Below are 21,142 nucleotides of genomic sequence, written 5' to 3'. Positions count from 1 at the left end.
ACAAGCATTCTGACTATACATTAATCTGGCAGTACTAGTCAGCTTAGTATCAATGACCTAATGAAGTGAAGAGAAAGCAAAATAACAGATGAATCCTGACTAAAAAATTCGAGATATAAAGTTCATGGAAACAAGAATATCGAATGAATTAACATGCTCTCACATTTAAATCATTATTCATGTACAGATGATAACCTAAAAGAAATGCGGAATGTGGGACATGGAAAACAATAGAAGAAGAGATCAGTCAGTAAAAGAAAACATGTACTGTGTTATCTTTGCTAGTTCAGAATATGAGAAAGTCATGCAAAGGATGCACCATGCCAGTAGAGAAGCCTTACATGACTCTTTAAGTTCCTCCGACAATCACATTATGCAATATTGAAGAACGACAGGAAGAACCACAAATTGGTCAAAAGGCTAACTGAAGGAAGTTTAAAAGGAGAGGAAAAAATTACGTGACAACATCAATAGCATATGAAGGATTTGAAGAACAATCCTGACCACCTCAATTACACCGCAACCGGGCTGCTGCTCTCACGTACCATCAGCTAGCTACTAATGCTTCTACCTTTGCTGTCATTCTTGCTCAAGGAGATGGAGTAGTATTCGAGGTACCAACGAACAAATTTCTTGAGTCCAGTGTGGAGGCCAGTAGTGGGACGGTATCCGAGCTCCTTCTGTGCAAAGGTAATGTTGGCATGGGTGAACTGCACATCCCCGTTCCTGGGCATCTTAACAAGCTTCTTGACCGCCTTAACCTTGAGAAGCCGCTCGAGGATGGAGACAAGCTTGGTTACAGGAACAGGGGAGGTGTTGCCCAGATTGTAGATTCGGAGGGGTGCCGGCCCACGCTTCTTGCCGCCGCTGCCTGTGCTCTTCCCTGCATGGTCGAGGGCCGCCAGGCAACCTTTCACAATGTCATCAATGTAGGTGAAATCACGAGCGACGGTGGCGTGGTCAGGGCCTTCGAAGATAGACACGGGCTTCCCGAGGAGGATATCACGGGTGAAGAAGAAGTAGGCCATGTCGGGCCGCCCCCAGGGGCCGTAGACCGTGAAGAACCGGAGACCGGTGATGGAGAGGCCGTAGATATGGTTGTAAGCATGGGCGATCTCCTCCCCGGCCTTCTTGGTGGCGGCGTAGAGGGACGCCGGGCGGTCGGTGCGGTCGGCTTCCGAGAATGGCACACGCGAGTTGAGGCCATATACGGAGGACGACGAGGCCCAGACGATGGCCGGTTGGGGGTCGGCGGCCTTGGCGGCCTCGAGCACCGAGACAAGCCCGGCGACATTGGAGTGCACATAGGACGCCGGGTCAACCAGCGCGTGCCGGACGCCGGCCTGGGCGGCAAGGTGCACGACATGGGTGAAGGGCACGACGTCGAACAGCTTGCGAAGCAGCGCCCCATCGTTGATATCGCCCTCGACGACGAAGACCCCGGCGCGGTCGAGCAGCGCCTGGCGGGCGCGCTTGAGGGACGGGTCGTAGTACCCATTAAAGTTGTCAAGGCCGAGGACGCCATCGCCGCGGCGCTTGAGGGCGGCGGCCACGTGCATCCCGACGAACCCCGCGGCGCCGGTGACGAGGACGGACGCGCCGCCGGGGTTTCGCCGCACCCGGGCGGACGACCGCACGCGCTTCTCCCACGCGGGGCCGCCCCAGGGGGCCATCTGGAGGGCGGCGCGCCGGACGCCAGAAGAAGTCGACGAGGAAGCAAAAGAATCAGGGATTCGGGCCGGGGCGGAGGAGCCGGGGGAGAGGAGGAAGAGGGCAAGGAAGAGGGCGAGGGCGAAGAAGGACCAGAAAACGAGCTTGGAGACGGGATAGGAATGGTGCCAGCGGGGGAGGAGGAGGCGAGGGTGGTGGCGGTGGTGGGGCTTCTCCATCTTCCACTTTCCAGGGGTGGAGGGAGCATCATCTACATCCATGGCCGCAAGATCCTCTTTTGTGTGGGATTTCGGGGCGATCCCCTCGCTCTCTTATGGCGTCGGTCTCACTCCGACACCCACCAATTTTCTGTTGGAATAGTGAGATCGAGCTCTTGCGTCCAACTTCGTCTCCTACCTCACTCGATGCTGGCCATAAGCATTCGGATGTCGCCTCCTTTTGCCCTCTGTTACTTGGCGTTGTGGCAAAGCGCCGATCCCTTTCTTCCTCCACAAACCTACCAATTACTTCGTTCGTGGGCGGAGGCGCACTTGGAGGAGAGGAGTAGAGTCATCCAAGTCAAGGCGGGTCCCACGCGGGTAATCGATTGGGGTGGCACAGAGTCGCCGTTTCTTCCACGATAGATCAGGAGACCAACGATGATTGACTTGCAGATTACATGCATGTATCTTAGGGCACCCATCGAGAACCAAGCATGTGGATTTCATGTGGATCCATCCCCTCAAAAAACGGTCGATCAGATGCTATTTCGATGCCATTTTTGTGTTGGTTACCGCACGCACAAGATCCTGATTAGCTATTCGATCTCGATCCATCATCCTATCATCGATCGTTACCAAATCTCCATTCCCCATTTCGATTGATCGATTTATAATCGGTTCATCTTATAGAGACACAACAACAACTGTTAAGGGGAAGAATGCAACCACATGACACGATTATTAGGAACATCTCATTTGTTGTTGGATATCGAACCCATGATCTGTAGTCCTCGACCTAAGAAAAGATCCATCGAACCATCGGTGTTTCAGCTGGAGCACCATCATCCATCCTGAAGCTGACCACTCCATGGTGGCACCAACCACGGAAAGCTAAAAGATCTGCTCCCTCCACCGTAGATTTTGATGGGATTTAGTAGGAGATCGACCGTCATCTCACTCTGTACTGAAACCTAATCTTCCATATTTTCAATATTCGTATCTGAATCCATCTGTTTCTATAAACCAACTAAAAACTCGTGAATTAATCGTGTATGGAAATTGAGGTCCAAAGCTTAGTAAAACCTGTCTGTGGACACGCTCAAGAGCTTGTTGAGAGACATGCCTTTACCCCTCACCGCCCTTTTGATCTCGTACCTTTTCTTGATCCGGTCGTCGAGCTTGTAGCCGAGGAATGCCGGGAAGACCAGTATCTCCCCGACGTCCCTCTCCATGTACCCGATGAGGAACTCCATCTTCTTCTCCAGGGACGCGTGGTTGTACTGCAGCACCTGGGGGTGCTTCTTGCTCATGGCCAGCACGTCCTCGCAGGACAGACCGTAGCTGAAGAAGAGGCCCACCACCCTCTGCATGTTCTCGCAGCTCGTCCTGGTCGTCGCGCCCACCGCCCACGCCAGCTCCCGCGTCCGGTGCTTGTACCCGATCTTCACCAGGAAGGTCAGCTTCTTGGAGAGGTTGTCCTTCAAGGACAGGCTCACGTACAGGGGAGCCTTCACCAGGAACCTGAAGATGTCCTCTGCGTCCATGCCGCACTGCCTCAGGAACTCGACCCGAGGCCCCAGCTTCCTCTCCTTGCTGACGCTGAAGATGTTAGGGTACACCAGCGCTATCTTGAAGAGCTCCTCGTCGGAGAGACCCACGGATCTCCAGAACTCCAGATGGGACTCGAAGTGCTCGACGGTGTAGGATAAGAGGGCGGGCAATTTGGCGATCAAGGCCGCCGCGGCTGCCTCATCTCCGCCCCCGAGTTCGGCGAGGAACTCGACTCTCGGGATCAGCTGGTCGTGGAGGCCCAGATTCAGAATCATCGGCCGACGGATGACCAAGTCCGGCCAGCTGAACCGCTTCAGGAAAAGGATCATCTCCTCCAAATCTTTCAGGGGCCTTTCACAGAACACCTTCCTTATGTCAACATGGTTGAGGAGATGCCCCAACTTCTCGCCGGGGACGCCGTGCTCCATGAGCCGCGTGACCCTCGCAGCGATGCCGGTCAAGAAATCGGGATGGGTCGTGGTCAGAAGACGCTCCAGCTTGGCCGGTTTAAGCCCCTTCAACTCGTCGCGAACGAACTCGAGGAACGGCCCGAGCTCGGGAGCCGACAGGATCTCGGGGCGCCGGGCCACGGTCCGGCGGAGCGAGAGGTCATCGATTCCGACGGACTGTAAGGCGAGGACACGGCTGCGAAGAGACTCCGGAGGCACGAGTTCCAGCTCCGGGTGCTGCCGGAAGAGAGCCTCGGCTTCCTTCTCGTCCAGATGCAGCTCTTGCAGGGACCAAAACGCTGGTCCAGAAACGATTACAGGTCAGCTAAGGTTCAAAGATCGGAGGCGAGTGCGAGAGACTTCTCGGCCTCTTACCAGAGGGCGAGACATTAGGGGCCGTACGAGTGGCGCAGAGATGACGACGGGGCCTCGTCGCGAGGAACGTCGGAAGGCGGAAAGGAGCGCCGTGGAGAGAGGAGAAGCGGAGCGGAGAGAAGGGGGATGTCGTGGGGGCGAAGCATAAGGCGGAGAGAGTCATCTCTCCTCCACGCCGGTGCTCGAAGAGGCGCTCGAAATCGCTCGTGCTGATGTCAGGGAGTACAGAACCCCGACAAACCGATCAAGACGCATGAAAGAGATGCCAGGGCTGAATCACCCAGGATTCCCTTCGGGGGCGATGGTGACACCACGTCACCCCTAAAAGATCTCGGGGTGATTCAGCAGAAAAGTCAAAGTGAAAGACATCGGTTTGACTGGATCAAATCCGGACTGGTCTCGAATTCGTCGCACGCGGGTTTGCCCGAGTCCGCACGCATCTCTCAACCTTCTCCGTACCCAATTAGACTTCCTAATCCTACTCGAGGAGAAGGCACAGAAGAAGCAAACACCTTCGCTGCTGCGTCCTCGCCAATAAAGCCAAAGCCGCCTGGTTCTCCGTCAGCCCTCGACACACGCAGCACTTCCTCACCTTCTGTTACTTTCCTTGCCACCAGAACTCCATGGCCGCTCCGAGAACGCAGTGGGTCACCTCTCTCCTCATCCGGAGAGGGAAGAAGGATAAGGAAGAGGAGGCCAAGGTCGAGATCAACAAGTCCGGCCTCGCAGAGAAGGCAAACAACTTGCAGCAGGAGGATCACCAGCAGGAGTGGAGGCGGCCACGGTTTGCTGTGGAATTGGACGGGCTTAACTGCTTCGAGACCATCGTTCTCCATTGAATCGCTGTTACCTATATATATATACATATACGGTGTTTCTCTTGGTTAGATTAGAAGATGGATGCATGAGAACATCCTGCCTTCTTTCTCTTCTGCCTTTTGTTTAGACTCATGACAGTGGAGGGGTAGGAATTAGAACCCGTTAATTGTTCTGATGCATCAAATTAAAGGCTATTATTATTCTCCATATATGAATCTTGTACAGTGTTCATCCTGGTGCAATCTTCTTCTTCTTCTTCTTCTTCTTCTTCTTCTTCTTCTTCTTCTTCATTCATTAGGGACTGCATGGCTGATGACGAATGAAGACGACGGAGACAAAACTCCATGAATAAAGCGTCAGGCGCATGCATGTTACCTGTTGCTGTTGTAAGAGTCCAAAAGAAGATGTCAAAGGAACGCAGCATAAAGTCGAGGCAAAGACGACGGGTTCCATGCATGCATCCTCCGGTGCTACGGATCTAAAACAAATCCCCAAAGAAAGACGGCACCGTCTTTGAGTCGTACCATCACAGATGTTATCCACCTTTTGAGTTTGTGCTGTTTCTTAGTCAAACAAACGATCCTCCGATCCCTCTTGATTACGTAGGTTGCACCAATTCTCATTGTCTGATGAGATTACTGACACCTAAAGTAAGTTGATATAACTCTTTTAACCTTATTTATAATCATATAATATCATTTTATAGACTTTCTCTCTCTCCCTCTCGGAATATTAAGATGGATACTTAAAAGAAAAATAAAAAGATATTTTCATTCATAAATAACTAACTACATATCTCACAAATAAATAAAATGTGAGAGAATCATTTGACATGATATGAATATATTCTAATAAGATGATTAATTTATCATCATTAGTACAATAAGAAGTAGAGAGAGAGAGAACTAAGAAAATATCATTAGAAATTAAAAATAAAAATTTAGTCAACTATATATGTTCAAGCAATGTTCTTTCTTTAGTCAAAAAATTAAGAAAATTTGTAAAATGTATCAAAATATCAACTATATATGTACCTATAGTTTCAGGAATGTCTTCTAAGTTCTTTAATGTGTTTTGGGACTCCTCTGTAATTTAAGAAGCATCCGAGATTAGTCTCCTCTTGCAGAGATAATTGTATATTACTTAAACCCTATTAGTATCATAAATTTTATATTTAAAAATTTTATATAATTTTTTTATAATTTTAAAAATAAAATAAATAATTTTATTTATCTTATCGTCGTCTGTCTATTGATACCACGTGTAGGATCAACACAAAAATGAAAAGTAAAAAATAATTTCAATATCCCTTCAGTTTTCAATAACTTTATTGATAAAACAGTAATTTCAACATTTCATAAGTTAGAAACAAAAGGAATATTAAAATTACCTTTTTGTTTGTCACTTTCGTATCAATCTAACACAAATGAAATTATTTATTTTACTTTCAAAATTATAAAGATCTCAACTTAAATTTTTTAAGTACAAAAACCATAATATTAATATGATCCAAATTACCTTTTTGTTTGTCACTTTCGTATCAATCTAACACAAATGAAATTATTTATTTTACTTTCAAAATTATAAAGATCTCAACTTAAATTTTTTAAGTACAAAAACCATAATATTAATATGATCCAAATGTCAAAGATAATTTATAATTAACTAAAAACGGTGTGGTGATGATGAATTATCACTCAAAAAAAAATAAAGAGGGGCAAAAGAGAGATTGGACATCTCTCAAAATAGTATGTAGAACAGGATCTAAAGAAGGTAGTTCACCTCCCAAAAAAATGAGGTGAAGAACCTCTCCAAGAAAAAGTATTCTGTCTCCCATAGAATTGTGAGCTGCAGTGTAGCTCTGGCTCTGTTTTCTCTCTCTAGCTCTGCTGTAGCAACTAAGAACTTGTTCCATGTTTTGCAGAACATGTTTCATGTTCTTTGGCTCTGCATCAACCGAAGGAAGAAGGCCAAAGATGTGAAAGATGGTGGACCAAATTAAATAAAAAAGTATGGAAAATAAATAAACATTTATTTCCTGACTCAAATCTCTAAATTTCTTTTCCATCATAGTTTGTGTGTCCAAAGTCTGGCATTATCCTCAATTCAAGTTCCTTGAAGATAAGTGGCATGGTGGAAGGTAACAGAGAATAAATGTGCAGCATCTTTATCTCTTGCAGCCACATAAAGATTGATGATGATGACATTGATCTTATCCACCTAATATGCCAGTGAAAATTGGAGGACAAAAGAATCAAGACAGCAATTGCAATTGTATACAAAATAATTAATTTTGTTTTGAATTTATCCCTAAAATTTTGAATTTTGTAACATCTAAAATATCTCAATTGTTAGTTCAAAATTAATTTCTGCTATGTTAATTTCCTATAATAATTCAAAATAATATTAAGACAATTAATAATTATATATATATAAAATATTGCTACCTATATAAAAGAAGACCACATTAATGGAATACTGAAACAACTGATGATCTATTTGCAGGAAATTCTTCTCATGGAAATGAACATCCTATTTGGCATTTGTAGAGATTTCAAGGAGATTGTGAAATGCCACCAACACAATGGAACAGAAGAAATAGTTGGGATTGTGGACCACAGCCAATCCATTTGCAATCCAATCCAATTTGTCATCTGAGATTCTCTATCATGTTCTATTATATCATATCTCAAATACCTCATCAGTAACCATCAATGCAAGTAAAATATTTTCATTCTCTCTATCTTCACATCACCACCTCCACAATCACACACCACTACTTTCAGATAGACTAGTGCTCAGTCACTAGTTATCCTGACCTATCAGATAAGAGCAGTGTTCAGGTATTGATTTTTCCTGAAAATAGAACAGAGTGGAAATTAATGAATCCTATATGCAGGTAATTTCAGATGAGTAAGATGTTGATTAGAAGCCAAAAGATGTATCGATAAGCAATTACCACGAACAAATTGAACTGTTTCTAAAAGAGAGATAATAGAACCAAAAGGAAGTGTTTTAGTGGATCAGGATGAGACACATCTTGGAACAAATCCAGCCTCTTTCTTATTCTTCCATAATATAATGCTAAAGATTCACAAAGATGTAACCATCCAGTGTTTTTGTTTCAGCACATCACCAATATGGTAGTGTTTCTATTGCAAGAAAATTCTTAACCCCGTCTTAAGAGGGATAAGATATATTGATCAGCAAATGTCAGCTTTCTACAATGATACTGCACATAACAATCAGTGGGATGAGTGAAAAACAGCAAACATAACCATAACTTTATCATACATACCACATAACATGAGATTTGGATGATAAATAATGTTTAATTCAGTTAATGGAGAAAACTGAGACTATCATAGTCTCACACATTAGGAGTTCTAGTCACATGTTCGTATCAAATGAAGCTAGAGACTGCTTAAGACAAGAAAATGTAAACAAAAAAGAGAGAGATTAGGATGCCAAAAGAAAAAACAGTTTATAGTGAAGAACATATTTTTTAATCAAACTGATATCTGCCAAAATACCATAAGTAGCAACCCAAGGTGTAGATAGTGTGTTAAAACCTTCAACTTAGACCTGAGCAGTGCCCTCTGTAAATTTAGGATCCTCGCACCTGTACTTCCCATCAGGGCCAATCCCAAATCCCTTGGGATCAGCAAAAACATTTTCCAATAGCTGGCTTCTTGGAGGAGGTGGACTTGAATCTGCAAACTCCACAGCATCTTCAATAAGCTCATCAATTTTTTTCTCTATAGCCTTCAGTTCTGTTTCACATGCAAGGCTGTTTTCAAGAATGTACTTCTTCAAGGTTATGATAGGATCTCTTGCAGCATAATGTGCCTTCTCATCTGTCGAAAATGAGAAGCGTTTAGTAATCTATATTGCACTATAGTATGGCAATATGTTCCTTAATATCCCTTTTGATATTGCAAAAGAAGGTGGCTTACAATATATTTCTGCATTTAGATATCAGTGTGATGTATGTGGATGTGCATATCATTTTACTTGAAGTATCCAAGTCAAGGGATGACAGAAAGTTACTAGAACAAATCCTAAAGAACCTAATTAGATGATAAAAGAAGTTAACTATGTATGAAACTTATTTAAACTTTTTGAAATGATGCACAAATGCATAATTAGTCTTAAAATATTTAGGATGAAAAAGAACAAGCAACAAAGTCTAAATAAATCAAAGCCATATAAGGTCATTAAAAGTGCGTACGTAAGGTCTGTAACTAAACACATATTTCACTAGAAGTGCAACATGAAGTGTTTTAGTTTCTAGATTACTCGGACACCAAGTGAGAAATTCAGCAATCTTGATCTAAAATAGTTATAAAATAACAAAGCATTCAAACACATTACTACCAGAATGTGGCTTGTGTGAATAAAATCTGCTTCCGATAGAGTAGAATAATGGATATCTATAAAATACTATAATTTAAATTCTTCAGTGTGACATGCTGAGAGCTTATGACGTCGCTCTTCAGCACCACTGAAACATGAACAATAAATTTCATAGTTGTCATAGTAATGCATCATAACAAATGAACAAATTGAGCCCAACTCAAAGGAGACAATGTGAAAAAAGAAAAAGAAATACACCAAGAAGAAACGAGAGCAACTAACATTAGTGCAGAAGCCTGATTAGAAGAAACAAGAGCAGCTAACATTGATGCACATTTTAGAGAAAAACAATTCAAATCACATATTAACATAAACAACACAAACAATGTGATAGAAACCAAAAAGGAAATATTTAAAAAATGTAATGATTCATGTAAGTAAAAATATATTGATCATGTGATCAAAATATTCCTTACAACATTATTGTTGTCTAACATACCAGAAGGAACGACAAGACATATCAAACAAATCCACCAAAACTTTTACTACTGAATTCCAAACAACTCCTTTTAAGAAATCAGGCTACACCTGTCAGTAGACAGTGTGCATCAAAATTTTTAAGATGCCATTCTCCAAATACCGTCACATTTATAATTACTATAAAATCAATCAGCAATGGCAAACGACAACTTCAAAGTCAATTTAACCTCACGGCATTATTGTGTTTGAGTATTTGAGTTATTAGAATACCAAATGTGGTGTAAGATCGTTTATTTAATAATGAATTTCCAATTATGATGTTTGTTGCAAAATCTTTTATGTCATCTTTTATGCAATTCGAGTGAAACCCTACCATTTCTTATTCGGTTGAGACTGTTCGATAACATCTCACAAATACAAAATTAGCGTGTGCACTGTGCACTAACTCTTGTAGCCAAGTCAATGAACAAATCAAAAGAGTAATATTTCAATCTCACCAGGCTTCCGGAGCTCATCAGGATCCGCGAGTGAGTGCCCTCTAAAACGGTATGTCTCACACTCAACAAGCGTGGGTCCTTCCCCACGTCTTGCCCTTCCAATTGCTTCCACTGCCACCTCCCGAACCTTCAGTACATCCATCCCATCCACGTGCACCCCAGGCATGCCGAATGCCGGTCCCTTCTTCCAGATCTCAGGGTCCGAAGTTGCTCTGAGGTGAGACATCCCGATTGCCCACAGATTATTCTCCACAACAAACACGATGGGCAGCTTCCAGAGCTGAGCCATGTTGAGGCACTCAAAGAACTGACCATTGTTGCAGGTCCCATCACCAAAGAAGGCCACAGTGACATCAAGGCCATTAGGGTTGGACTCCTTAAGGACCTCGTGGCGGTACTTGGAAGAGAAAGCAGCACCAGTAGCCACCGGGATGCCTTCACCTATGAAAGCGAAGCCACCGAGGAGGTTATGTGGTGCAGAGAACATGTGCATGGAGCCACCCTGGCCGCGACAGCAGCCAGTGGCCTTGCCGAAGAGCTCAGCCATGACTGCGCGGGCGGGGACACCCTTGCTGAGTGCATGGACGTGATCTCGATACGTGCTAACGACGCTATCCCGGGTTTCAAGGAGCTTAATGAAGCCAGTGGAAACGGCCTCCTGGCCATTGTAGAGGTGGACGAAGCCGAACATCTTGCCGCGGTAGTACATCTGCGCGCACATGTCCTCAAAGACGCGCCCCAAGACCATGTCCTCATACAGCACTAACGCCTCCTCCCGGCTTACTACCGCCTGCAATCGAGATCAAACAGAATTAGATCCATACAAAACCCTCAAAAAGATGAAGTTTTGCCAGCCGTGTCATAACCGAATCGTGCAAAAGACCAATTTTGAGAGGCTTTTCTCCCGAAAGATTCATTTTTATAGGAGTTTCTTCCAACAAAAGAGGGCTTTTTGGGGAATGGGAACACACATGGTGGGAGGGTGAGGAGTTGGAGCCGAGGGACTTCTGGCCGCTGAGGACATCGGAGGAGACGGCGAGGAGAGGGCGGCCCAGGCGAGTCGACCTGACGTGCGTGCGGTGAAGGCCGTGCCCGGCCGGGCACGAAACGAAGGGAGCGCAGGGCTTCTCGCCTGCGGATCGAGCTCCCACGAGAGCAGGAGAGGGGATCCTGACGGCGGCGACGGCAGACATTTTGATGAGATCTTGCGAGAGAGGGAGACGAGAAGGGGAAATGAAGACGGGGGCGGAGAGAGCGAGGATGGATTGGCGTTAGAAGTATCGCTATAGGGAGTTGGGCAGCGTTGAGCGGACAATTGGGAAAGGTTAGAGAAATGGACCGAGGAGGAGAGGCGGGTGTGTGTGTGGGTATGTAAGGGAACTCTCTGGTGTTATAGAGAGAGAGAGAGAGAGAGAGAGAGAGGAGGGGCCCAGGGAAAGTGTTCGTGGAGAGTGACTGATGGACCGAAGAGAAGAGGTGTTGCGTTGTGTGGGTGAGAAAAAAGGGTATGTGATGTCATAAAACTGTTGAATTAAAAGTGGTGACTCTAATTTTCTTTTGGCATTTGATTTCTGAAATTTGAGATAATTGTTTCCAAATTTCTTTCAGTTTTCTTTTGTAATTAATTCAATCTTTGTAATTAAAAGTGCTATATTACATGTAATTTTGCTAAGAATATTTGGAGGATTATTGAGAGAAGTTTGGAGTAAAAGTTTGAAGGCCGACTTCCTCAAAAAGTTTTCCTTTTTCGTTTTTGTTTTTCCCAAATGGTGTGTTTTGAATATTATTCAAAATATGTCCTTTATAATATTTTTTTATCACCACAATAGAAATACTATAAAATTCACTTGAGAATATTATAAATGGTAATATAAATGGACTCATAATCTTAGTCAATCTAATTTAAAGTCTAAAAATTTGATATGATTTATAATGTTTTCGGCCCTTAATAATGGTAAGCCAAATATAATCAAGATATATTAAAAATCATTTGATATATTATGATTCAAATAAAATAAATATTTATAATAGTTTAGAAAAAAATATTACTCAAATAAAAATAAAAATTTATTATTTTGGTCATGATAAAGATATTGTAAAACCTATTTGAAAACACGATAAATAATCTGAATAAACTCCTTGTCTCAACTAAATAATATGACAACCAAAGATATATAATATGATGTCACTTATAGTATTTTTTTAACGATCTTATATTATTTTTAGTGTCTTAATAAAAGTTTATAATAATTTAAAAAAATATTATAAATGAGTTAAATAAAAATATTGTAATGACGGTTGGAAAAAGTATAAAAAATTAATAAAAAAATATAGGTGTTGAGTATTTTGGATAACATTCTAAAGAGGAGCATCAAATTGAAAAATATAAAAACTAGAGATATATTTTATAAAAAAGGAAAAAGATGGGAAATTGCCTAAGTTTGAATTACTTTACTCTTTACTATTATGGGAATGAGGAATAACTTAAATAAAAAGATAATGAGGTACAAAGCTTAGATCTCAATCGTCGTTACAATCAATAATTTCTAATTCATTTGAAAGGTTAGAAATCACATGTATTAAGAGTACTAGCAAATACTAGTCTGTATTCTATATATCATAAATGCTAGAGGATAAGACTTTAAAATACAATATGCATCAAATGATAAAAATCTCTGAATCAATGAATTAATTATATGTTGAGGACTAAGCTGCATACTTACTCAAAATAATATACGAACATGTTTATGAGGATATTGATATACATGAGGGAGAGACATACGAAAATGATATACACACGAGGATAAGATGACTTAGTGATAAGGAAAACATCGTTAGATAATCGTCATTCAATGTATGATCACCGTGTGATATTGAGAATGGAAGTAGAAAACAAAGTTTATCCTCCATTTTTTATCCTCAGAAGTCCAAAGCAAGTGATTATAAGTTGTCATCCTCTTGTTATCCATGGGGATAAGAGGCTAAATGAGAGACTATTTGAGATAGTTAAGGTTGTCTTTAATATTTTACGAAATATTCTGTCCCCTTTCGATTAAATATAAATACTCATCTTCAATATAAAAAGATGGGTTATCTTCTTTGATCACTTATATTCATACTCATATACCTTATATCATATTAATAACTTGGGCATCAAAGGGATTAGATTGAGAAATCTCTTTCGTTCTTGATCTTTGTGTAGATGACATATTGAGAGCTCGACATTTTCATCTCGGAGATATCTCGAATGATCTTACGTATATGGGTCTAAACCCAATCGCACTTATTAGGATGTCAACGATTTCTTTCCTGTTAACAAGGTAGCTATTTAGATAATAAAAAAATATTATAGTAAGCATATAGATTTTTCATAGAAAATTTGTAAACTATACAATATTTTCATCCGATATTGTAGTAAACTAGAAGTCACCAATATACGATATTTTTATACGGACCTTATCAAATCTTTTCTTTCATTTAGTCAGATGGATTCGTTAGATTCTTTTCCTATTTTTTATGCCTTAATATTAATTTCATGACGCAATTAATATGCTAAGTCTGAAAATATAATATGATTATATCATATGAGGCCCAATGGATCGTATGGTTCGGTCTTTGCTACCAATTGAGGACCATAAATCCAACGGTGCGCAGAGCACCATCAAGCATCATCAGAACCGCACAAATTAGGGCGCCGCCTCCGTCGTCTCACTACTATAAATGGCCCTCGTTCGCGGTCGAGCCCATAAATCCTACCCCCTTCTCGCGCTCCCCGTATCGCCTTCCTTCAGCCTATTGCTTCGCCGCCGAGATGGGACGCGTGATCCGAGCACAGAGGAAGGGAGCCGGGTCGGTTTTCCGCTCCCACACGCACCACCGCAAGGGGCCCGCGCGGTTCCGGAGCCTCGACTTCGGGGAGCGCAATGGCTACCTTAAGGGCGTGATCACCGAGATCTTGCACGACCCTGGCCGTGGCGCCCCTCTTGCCCGCGTCACCTTCCGCCATCCCTTCCGGTACAAGCTTCAGAAGGAGCTCTTCATCGCCGCCGAAGGGATGTACACCGGCCAGTTCGTCTATTGTGGTCGCAAGGCCTCCCTTATGGTCGGCAACGTCCTTCCCCTCCGCTCCATTCCTGAGGGTGCCGTCGTCTGCAACGTCGAGCACCACGTTGGCGACCGCGGTGTTCTAGCCCGCGCCTCCGGCGACTACGCGATCGTCATCAGTCACAACCCTGACAACGGCACCTCCAGGTCCTCTTTTTTCCTTGCTACTGTTTTCTTTTGTCAAGTATACTTGGGATCTGAAGTCGTGAAAAATAAATTTCTTTTTTCCCAATCGACGATGATTCTACTCTTGTTTCTGTTTCGTTGTGCCGAGTCAAGCGATCTAGATGTATCCTCTATATGTTTTCAGCTCGATGTTGCTTATTTATCTGATTTTTCACGATAGAATATTGTACCGGTGGCGTTTCTGCATCTCACTACTGGAGTTGGATAAGTACATCATTTTCTGGTGTTTATTCCTATGGTGATATTTGGATATTTTGATTTGCTCTGTTGAATATTGCCTTCTGATATCAGTCAGATCCGTCTGAAAAGAAACTTTTTGCTTCTTATTGTACGAGGAATAGTAAAACTTTATTTGTCTTATCATTCTGCCCAGTGATGAAACAAACAAATAACGAACTGTTCTATTTTTTTCTGTTAAATCAGACTGAAACGAGTAATTATAATTCCGTAAGGTTTAACATCGGATGCTAACAACTCTATTATAGGTTAGGAAGTGGGGTTCTCTTTTTGGCATTCATTTAAAGTCTAGACCGCCTTCTACTTGCTTGTCAATCATAGAAGCTGCTTTGATTTGTGCATTATATGTTACCGAGGGAGTGTTTTGGCATTTAACTGTTTTGTCGAGGCTATTGACCTGTTGATGATAGGGAATTGCTGATATGTTAGCATAGGCTAGAGACACGTTGACGATAGATAACTTGTTATATCTTAATTACCATATGTTATAATACTTTGTGAATTTAATATTCAACTTTTTAAGCCTTTTCAGTAGCTACACTAAAAAAAATCATTTCTGCATGTCTAAAGTATTGTTATTTAGTATTAAGCTTGCTGGATTTTAGTAGAACTGACTTCATCCCATGACATTGACCACCCATTTTGTTTCATCTTAGTAAGAAATATCAAGGCAAAACTTATTCCTTCTCAAGATCTTGAATGTAAAGATTGAGTGCATGCTTTTTAAAATGTGTCTTGGAACTTGCAAGTTCTAAAGTTTGCAAGGCAATTGACTGCCTCCTTTTAATCATCATCTGACAAAAAAAAAGTCTTAATTTTCACAATTTGAATGCTCTTTTTTTACTTTGAAATTAATTTTGTTTCATCAGTATATTGTTTCTTCTACACATCCTATGATAACAGTTTGGTTGAAAATAAATTCTTTTTGAAGTTTTTATTTGTGTTGTAACTTTTGATCTGAATATTTTGGACATGAGTGCAGTAGCATATAATTGATTTATTTGCAAGGTGCTGATTGTGCCACATTCATTTGCTTGGCCTTCATTGTCTAATGTTACCATCAGCCTGCGATCATTAAACTCTTTTCCTCTTGAATTCTGACTTGTCGTTCCAAATACTGCATTCAGTTTGCATGAAACATATTTCCTAGCCAGTGGAAATTCCATTGACTTATCAGTCTAAATATTGCATCCAGTTTGCATCAGACATATACCCTAGCCGTTGGAAACTGAATCCTTTATTTGGCAGATAGCTTTATACTAGTGTCTCTCAGAAGAATACAAATTTCTAATATTAGCTTTCTTTGGCTTGAACATGTATACGATCAATATAAAAAGCAACTGTAAGGTTGAGATCGATATCTTAATGCAGTTTTTCTGCTTAGGCACCTCTTTGTGATCCTTGAGTTCATCAGCCAACTTGTCCGATGAAATTTTTTATTTCTGGTTTTTGGTTGCAGGATCAAGCTCCCATCTGGAGCAAAGAAGATCGTTCCCAGCAATTGTCGTGCCATGATCGGACAAGTTGCTGGTGGTGGTAGAACTGAGAAGCCCCTACTTAAGGCTGGCAATGCCTACCACAAGTTCAGAGTGAAGAGGAACTGTTGGCCAAAGGTCCGAGGTGTGGCTATGAACCCTGTGGAGCATCCCCACGGAGGAGGAAACCACCAGCACATTGGACATGCCTCCACCGTCCGCCGTGATGCTCCTCCCGGGCAGAAGGTCGGTCTTATTGCTGCAAGGAGGACTGGTCGTCTCAGGGGACAAGCTGCTGCCACTGCTGCCAAGGCAGAGAAGACCTCTTAGATTGCTTAGTGGAACAGTGTGGTATATTGGTTTCTGATGAGCTCAGTTTGTCATTTGAGTATTATGGTGACTTTCTTGTCATTTATTATGTTGGAGGACCATTCTGGATTTCGAGATATTTTATTTTACCTTTTCCTGTTATGGATTCGATTTTGTTGAAATCCTACTGTTGATGGCAACATATTAATTGTTACCACTCTTTTTATATTGTTTGAGATCCACAGATCAAAATATTATCTGCAATGACTGGACTGGCCTGTTGTGAACAAAAGCCTATTATAACACAGTGTGGTAAATTGTAATGTGTTTTTAGGAAGAAATGCTCCTCATTTTTGGATCTTGATTGATAGTTAAGATGAGGTTAACAACATTCTAGAAAATGATATTTCACTAGGAAGAAAGGTTTTAAAAGTGTTCTACAAACTACTACACAAACAGTTGATAAAAAGAACTTGTAAACTCATTTTATTATTTACAAATAAAGTTTCTTTTGTCTTCTTCTATTTCTCCTTGCAGTATTAATTTCAATTGACTTACCTTATTTAATAACTTCTACAAATAAAAATATTATCTTCCATAAGCCTAAAGAGACCCATCCAATGAAATGTTATGGCTTATTGCCATTGTTGAACCATACCACTTGAGATTAGTATACTTCAATATGTTTGTCTTGTGATGGACATCATCTATATGCTGTGCATTCAAGTTTCTGGGGAAGAAAGAGGAATCCCTTTCCAATATCCCTTCAGAAGTGATGAGTTGATCTCCCTTTGAATCAAAGGTGTTCCATAAATCAAACCACATTGCCAAAGCATTTGTTCCTGAAGAAAGGGTCCCCATACATCAAAATTACAGCATAGCAGAGTGAGGGCAGGTTCCTCAAAACTGTTTTTATTCAGGAGAGAGAGTTCAACTGATACATAGTAAACTAATCTCATCTACCTTCATTTCATACTGCAGTGGCCAACAAGCATTCCACACTTTTTTCTACAAAGAAAATCCATGATATTTCTCATTCTTTATTTTTCAGAGTATAACTCTAATTAATAGATACATCATTTCTAAGTCTACAAGACATTTGTTGATAGACACACCCAAGCTATTACAAGACATCTTTTTTCCTAAAATTCTTAGTCATAACAGATGAGTACTTCTTTCATTAGTATGTAATCTCATCTCATTTCATATATCGTCGAAAAATTATATTTATTTCTATGAGAAGAAAACTATTTGTTTGTTGATGGACACAGTTTGTGCTCCAAAATAATCATTATAATATTTGATAAAAAAATTTAAAATCTTCATCTTTATATATATTAATTTTTTTATTAAATCTTTTTTCACACATCGTCGAGGATAAAGATGTCTAAATCTATAGTCGATATTTATTATATTCATTTTAATTCAATTTTTTTATTGTAAACTACCGACTTTTCCAATACCTCACATGCCAATTTGAACACGATCTCCGGATCCAACCAGCTCGTCCCTGAAATCTTGATGAGCTTGAGACATGTTGGCCAAAATGGCTTGCTGCACTTCCAACAACTTCCTCCTGTTGTTGTTGTTGTTGTTGTTGGTCTTCCTTCCTGCACAGCAGCAACATCAGAAGCGTTCTCTTCTCCGTTAGTTCCATCAGCCATCTTGAAATCAAAAGGCATCGGCTAAGCTTACGGTGGTGAGTAAATGAATACCTTTGCCTTGTTGCTGAGCATCTCTAGCGGAGCATCCCTTCTCAGCCTCCTCCTCCTCTTCTTCCTTGCTCTGCATATCCAGGGCAATAGGGCGAGACTGACGCAATAGGGCGTTGGTGTGTGACAATAGGGCGAGACTGACGCAAGCCCGCAACAGACATAAAGAAGGGAATAAATAAAGAAAAAGACTGCTATTGGATTCTCTTTCTCGTGGTGGGGATAGCTTGAGGAAAACGCAAGTTTGTTCCTCCTTGCGGTGGTGACAGATGTGGAGTGGCAGAAGACAAACGAAGCTAAAGGATTCCGAGAGAGGTAATGGTTTCTTTCACTCTACTCGTGCTCTGTCCAATGCGCAGCAGCTGTTCGACGAAATTGCTAGGAAAGTCCAGTATAATGTTTTCTTGCCCGACCCTGCAACAAGGACAAGCGCATTCTGTGCCTTGAGCCGTACTGGGCTCCTGCGGAGTTTGCCCGAGGCGGGCGGAGTCATGGGCTCTGAGTCGGCCCAATAAGAAGCTTGCTCGATTCCATATGAGGCTATCGCACGTGCGACCGGCATGCCCAACCTCGCGGAACTCCGATGGGCGCCTCCGAATCCCTTCTCCCGGTACACCACCAACAGGTTTCCTCACCCTCTTCCCTTCCGTTCTTGCAATTGGTTCCTATTCTTGATGCTTTAGGTTCGATTTTTCTCGTCCGCAGCGGATCGATGAAATCACCACCGTCTCCCAAAGGATCGAGGGCGTGGATCCCCTCGTGGAGCGCGTCGAGGCGCTCAAAATCGTGAGACCGTGCCCTCTTCTCCCCCTTCCTGCTTCGATTTCCTTCCTTCGATCAACCTTTTTGTCGATGCTGATCGTTTCAGGCCACGCCGCTGCTGACCTCCCCGCCTCCGTCCGAGTCCAGCTTATCCGACATTCTTGTCAGGAAACCCTCATCGTCCTCCTCTTCCACCTCTACTTCAGGTGACCTTTTTGGTTCTTTTAGTAGATTACTACTTGCATTCGGAAGGGTTGGCACAGGTTCATAGTTCATATTAGCTGAAAAGATATCAATTTTCACTATAAATATAGCATGCTTAGCTGCTCTTGGGTTGAACTTTTTATCGTATACTCATTGAATTTCTCAATACTAGGTACTTTAAATCCCAATGTTCTGTTGGAGCTCTTTTCTATGTATCGCGAGTGGCAGGAAGAGAAGGCCAAGAAGATTAGTAGAAAACAGGTGCTGTCATGTATAATGTTACTACTGCATGTTTACATTGGATTCAGAATGTTTATCCTGACAATGACACTGTTCAACATCTTATTATTGCTTCTAGATATTTCTGGAGTAGGATTAGATGCAGCTACCATTTATTTAATTTTTTATATGTGCATCTGCTGATATGCATGCTTTGCGAGCTGAGCTAGTCTTTTATCTAAAGAATTCGGAGCACAACATTTGTATTGACATGTCCTTCCTATAAAATCTCCCGTTAGTAATCTCATGAGAGCATTCTTGATTTAGATTGTCCTGCATCTCGAAAATCTAGATTGTTAAGGAATACCCTCTAGCCTTCTTTGTCATGGCCTATGGCTACTTGGTTGAATGTGTTACTAACACCTCTGATCTTGCTAAACAGGCATGGGCCTTTAATGTTAATTGTATGTCAGTCATGAAAGTGAATGAGCTTTTTTATCTGTTGATAAGCTTCTCAGGTTTCTGTCACTGCAGCACTTTAAGGGATGAAAAAAAAAAAAACAAGATACTTCGAAGGAATTTGCACCATCTAGATGTCCAGATTTCTGAGTTTGTACATTGATCCGAATTTGGTTGTTGCAAGAGCTATTCAAAGATGAAAAGATGTCCCATCTGGACTTAATGGATAAACTCATTACAGGTGTCATATAACTTTGTGATGCATTTTGGTCTTAAAATTTGAAAATCTGCACATTGCAGAACTTCAGTACTATGCGAGAGTTTTTAGTGACAATAAAACGTTCTTCTTGATTGAGCATGAAGAAGAATATAGGCTTAACATCTTTGACTGATCCAGTCTAGGATCAATAGTTGGTGCTGTGTAATCTTCATATTGGGGGAGTAACAATTGAGCTTCAATATGGTGCCAGTTACTGGTGGGCAGGAGAAAGGGAATAGAATGGTCTGCAAGTGTGTGCCAAATCGTGCATAAGGGTGGAAGCATGTGAGGAAAAAGAAGGGGAAAAGATATTTCTTACTACATAACTGCAACATGAACACTCCTTGTCTGTAGTTTCTGAACCAGTCTATTATGCAAACCATAGACTTTGTGATTCTCTCTCTGTTTTGGCAACTTCATCAGATAAGCTGATGACATATTTAGGCAAGTGTCACTTAAGTCAATGCTGCCGGTATAGCTGGTTCCTGAACCATTGTTCATGAATATGTTCCGGCTTTGTGAAATGCAGCTAGTTCTTACTTTGTAAGGCTCAGCCAAATGATTATTCCTGAAGATAATATAATTGCAGAAAGGTGGTATATCTACCAAAAGAATTAAGTTCATGTCATACATAGTGATAGCAATCATGCAGAATTAAGGTGCATTAAATTGTGACAACTTTGGTTTATCCTTAGAATTTATCCAGTATATTTCCTAAATGCTTCTTGTTACTCTGTTGTGCTTCTGTAGTGATTGATTTCTATGCTTACATAATTTCACCTTATAGCCAAATTTGTAGGTCAAGAAAATCCTTTTTT

At 41.7% G+C, this 21,142-nt stretch overlaps 5 protein-coding genes and 1 long non-coding RNA gene across 8 annotated transcripts in view; 2 read left to right on the top strand and 4 right to left on the bottom strand.

Moving 5' to 3' along the window:
• Window positions 1-251: 251 nt before the first annotated feature.
• LOC103985809 (UDP-glucuronate 4-epimerase 3) lies at window positions 252-2,432 on the bottom strand. Its single transcript, XM_009403649.3, has one exon. It carries the CDS (start codon window positions 1,929-1,931, stop codon window positions 552-554), a length of 1,380 nt encoding a protein of 459 aa, XP_009401924.2. The 5' UTR covers window positions 1,932-2,432; the 3' UTR covers window positions 252-551.
• Window positions 2,433-2,868: 436 nt separating this feature from the next.
• Window positions 2,869-4,508, bottom strand: LOC135638661 (transcription termination factor MTERF8, chloroplastic-like). Its single transcript, XM_065151910.1, has 2 exons — window positions 4,247-4,508; window positions 2,869-4,170 (listed from the first exon to the last, which is right to left on the bottom strand). Exons 1-2 carry the CDS (start codon window positions 4,407-4,409, stop codon window positions 2,945-2,947), a joined length of 1,389 nt encoding a protein of 462 aa, XP_065007982.1. The 5' UTR covers window positions 4,410-4,508; the 3' UTR covers window positions 2,869-2,944.
• A 3,811-nt stretch (window positions 4,509-8,319) lies between these two features.
• Window positions 8,320-11,754, bottom strand: LOC135639028 (pyruvate dehydrogenase E1 component subunit alpha-3, chloroplastic-like). The gene is made up of 3 exons (XM_065152732.1): window positions 11,370-11,754; window positions 10,399-11,188; window positions 8,320-8,922 (listed from the first exon to the last, which is right to left on the bottom strand). The coding sequence occupies exons 1-3, from the start codon at window positions 11,589-11,591 to the stop codon at window positions 8,645-8,647; spliced, it is 1,290 nt and encodes a 429-aa protein (XP_065008804.1). The 5' UTR covers window positions 11,592-11,754; the 3' UTR covers window positions 8,320-8,644.
• Window positions 11,755-14,137: 2,383 nt separating this feature from the next.
• LOC103985811 (large ribosomal subunit protein uL2) lies at window positions 14,138-16,937 on the top strand. The gene is made up of 2 exons (XM_009403652.3): window positions 14,138-14,649; window positions 16,385-16,937. Exons 1-2 carry the CDS (start codon window positions 14,210-14,212, stop codon window positions 16,728-16,730), a joined length of 786 nt encoding a protein of 261 aa, XP_009401927.1. The 5' UTR covers window positions 14,138-14,209; the 3' UTR covers window positions 16,731-16,937.
• A 107-nt stretch (window positions 16,938-17,044) lies between these two features.
• On the bottom strand, window positions 17,045-18,568 carry LOC135637557 (uncharacterized). 2 transcript variants are annotated; one of them, XR_010496324.1, is made up of 3 exons: window positions 18,425-18,568; window positions 18,173-18,319; window positions 17,045-17,551 (listed from the first exon to the last, which is right to left on the bottom strand). It is a non-coding gene; the product is annotated as an uncharacterized LOC135637557 (long non-coding RNA). The 2 variants fall into 2 exon arrangements; XR_010496323.1 differs by lacking the exon at window positions 17,045-17,551 and adding an exon at window positions 17,606-17,717.
• Window positions 18,569-18,783: 215 nt separating this feature from the next.
• The window catches only part of LOC135637556 (uncharacterized), a 3,123-nt gene continuing 764 nt past the window's right edge, over window positions 18,784-21,142 (top strand). Inside the window, exons 1-4 of one of the 2 annotated variants that reach the window (XM_065150135.1) lie at window positions 18,784-19,031; window positions 19,127-19,207; window positions 19,290-19,389; window positions 19,560-19,648. In XM_065150135.1, coding sequence (XP_065006207.1) covers window positions 19,005-19,031; window positions 19,127-19,207; window positions 19,290-19,389; window positions 19,560-19,648 — 297 coding nt within the window. In that variant the 5' untranslated portion in view covers window positions 18,784-19,004. Of the gene's footprint in view, window positions 19,047-19,126; window positions 19,208-19,289; window positions 19,390-19,559; window positions 19,649-21,142 lie in introns of both variants that reach the window. The other variant, XM_065150134.1, reaches the window with a different exon arrangement.

Source organism: Musa acuminata, chromosome BXJ3-5, assembly GCF_036884655.1.
Source record: "Musa acuminata AAA Group cultivar baxijiao chromosome BXJ3-5, Cavendish_Baxijiao_AAA, whole genome shotgun sequence".
Lineage (NCBI taxonomy): Eukaryota > Viridiplantae > Streptophyta > Magnoliopsida > Zingiberales > Musaceae > Musa > Musa acuminata.
Note: the sequence above shows the minus strand (reverse complement) of the source record. Positions and strands in the feature narration are given on the sequence as shown.

What these genes read in the sequence shown, in the direction of transcription:
- LOC135638661 (XM_065151910.1), bottom strand. Translation starts at nt 4,409, where the DNA reads ATGACTCTCTCCGCCTTATGCTTCGCCCCCACGACATCCCCCTTCTCT. An exon ending in CCCTAATGTCTCGCCCTCTG is followed by an intron (nt 4,171 to 4,246) that starts GTAAGAGGCCGA and finishes TTTCTGGACCAG; the next exon opens with CGTTTTGGTCCCTGCAAGAG.
- LOC135639028 (XM_065152732.1), bottom strand. Translation starts at nt 11,591, where the DNA reads ATGTCTGCCGTCGCCGCCGTCAGGATCCCCTCTCCTGCTCTCGTGGGA. An exon ending in ACTCCTCACCCTCCCACCAT is followed by an intron (nt 11,189 to 11,369) that starts GTGTGTTCCCAT and finishes TCTCGATTGCAG; the next exon opens with GCGGTAGTAAGCCGGGAGGA. An exon ending in TGATGAGCTCCGGAAGCCTG is followed by an intron (nt 8,923 to 10,398) that starts GTGAGATTGAAA and finishes CATTTTCGACAG; the next exon opens with ATGAGAAGGCACATTATGCT.
- LOC103985811 (XM_009403652.3), top strand. Translation starts at nt 14,210, where the DNA reads ATGGGACGCGTGATCCGAGCACAGAGGAAGGGAGCCGGGTCGGTTTTC. An exon ending in CCTGACAACGGCACCTCCAG is followed by an intron (nt 14,650 to 16,384) that starts GTCCTCTTTTTT and finishes TTTTGGTTGCAG; the next exon opens with GATCAAGCTCCCATCTGGAG.
- LOC103985809 (XM_009403649.3), bottom strand. Translation starts at nt 1,931, where the DNA reads ATGGATGTAGATGATGCTCCCTCCACCCCTGGAAAGTGGAAGATGGAG.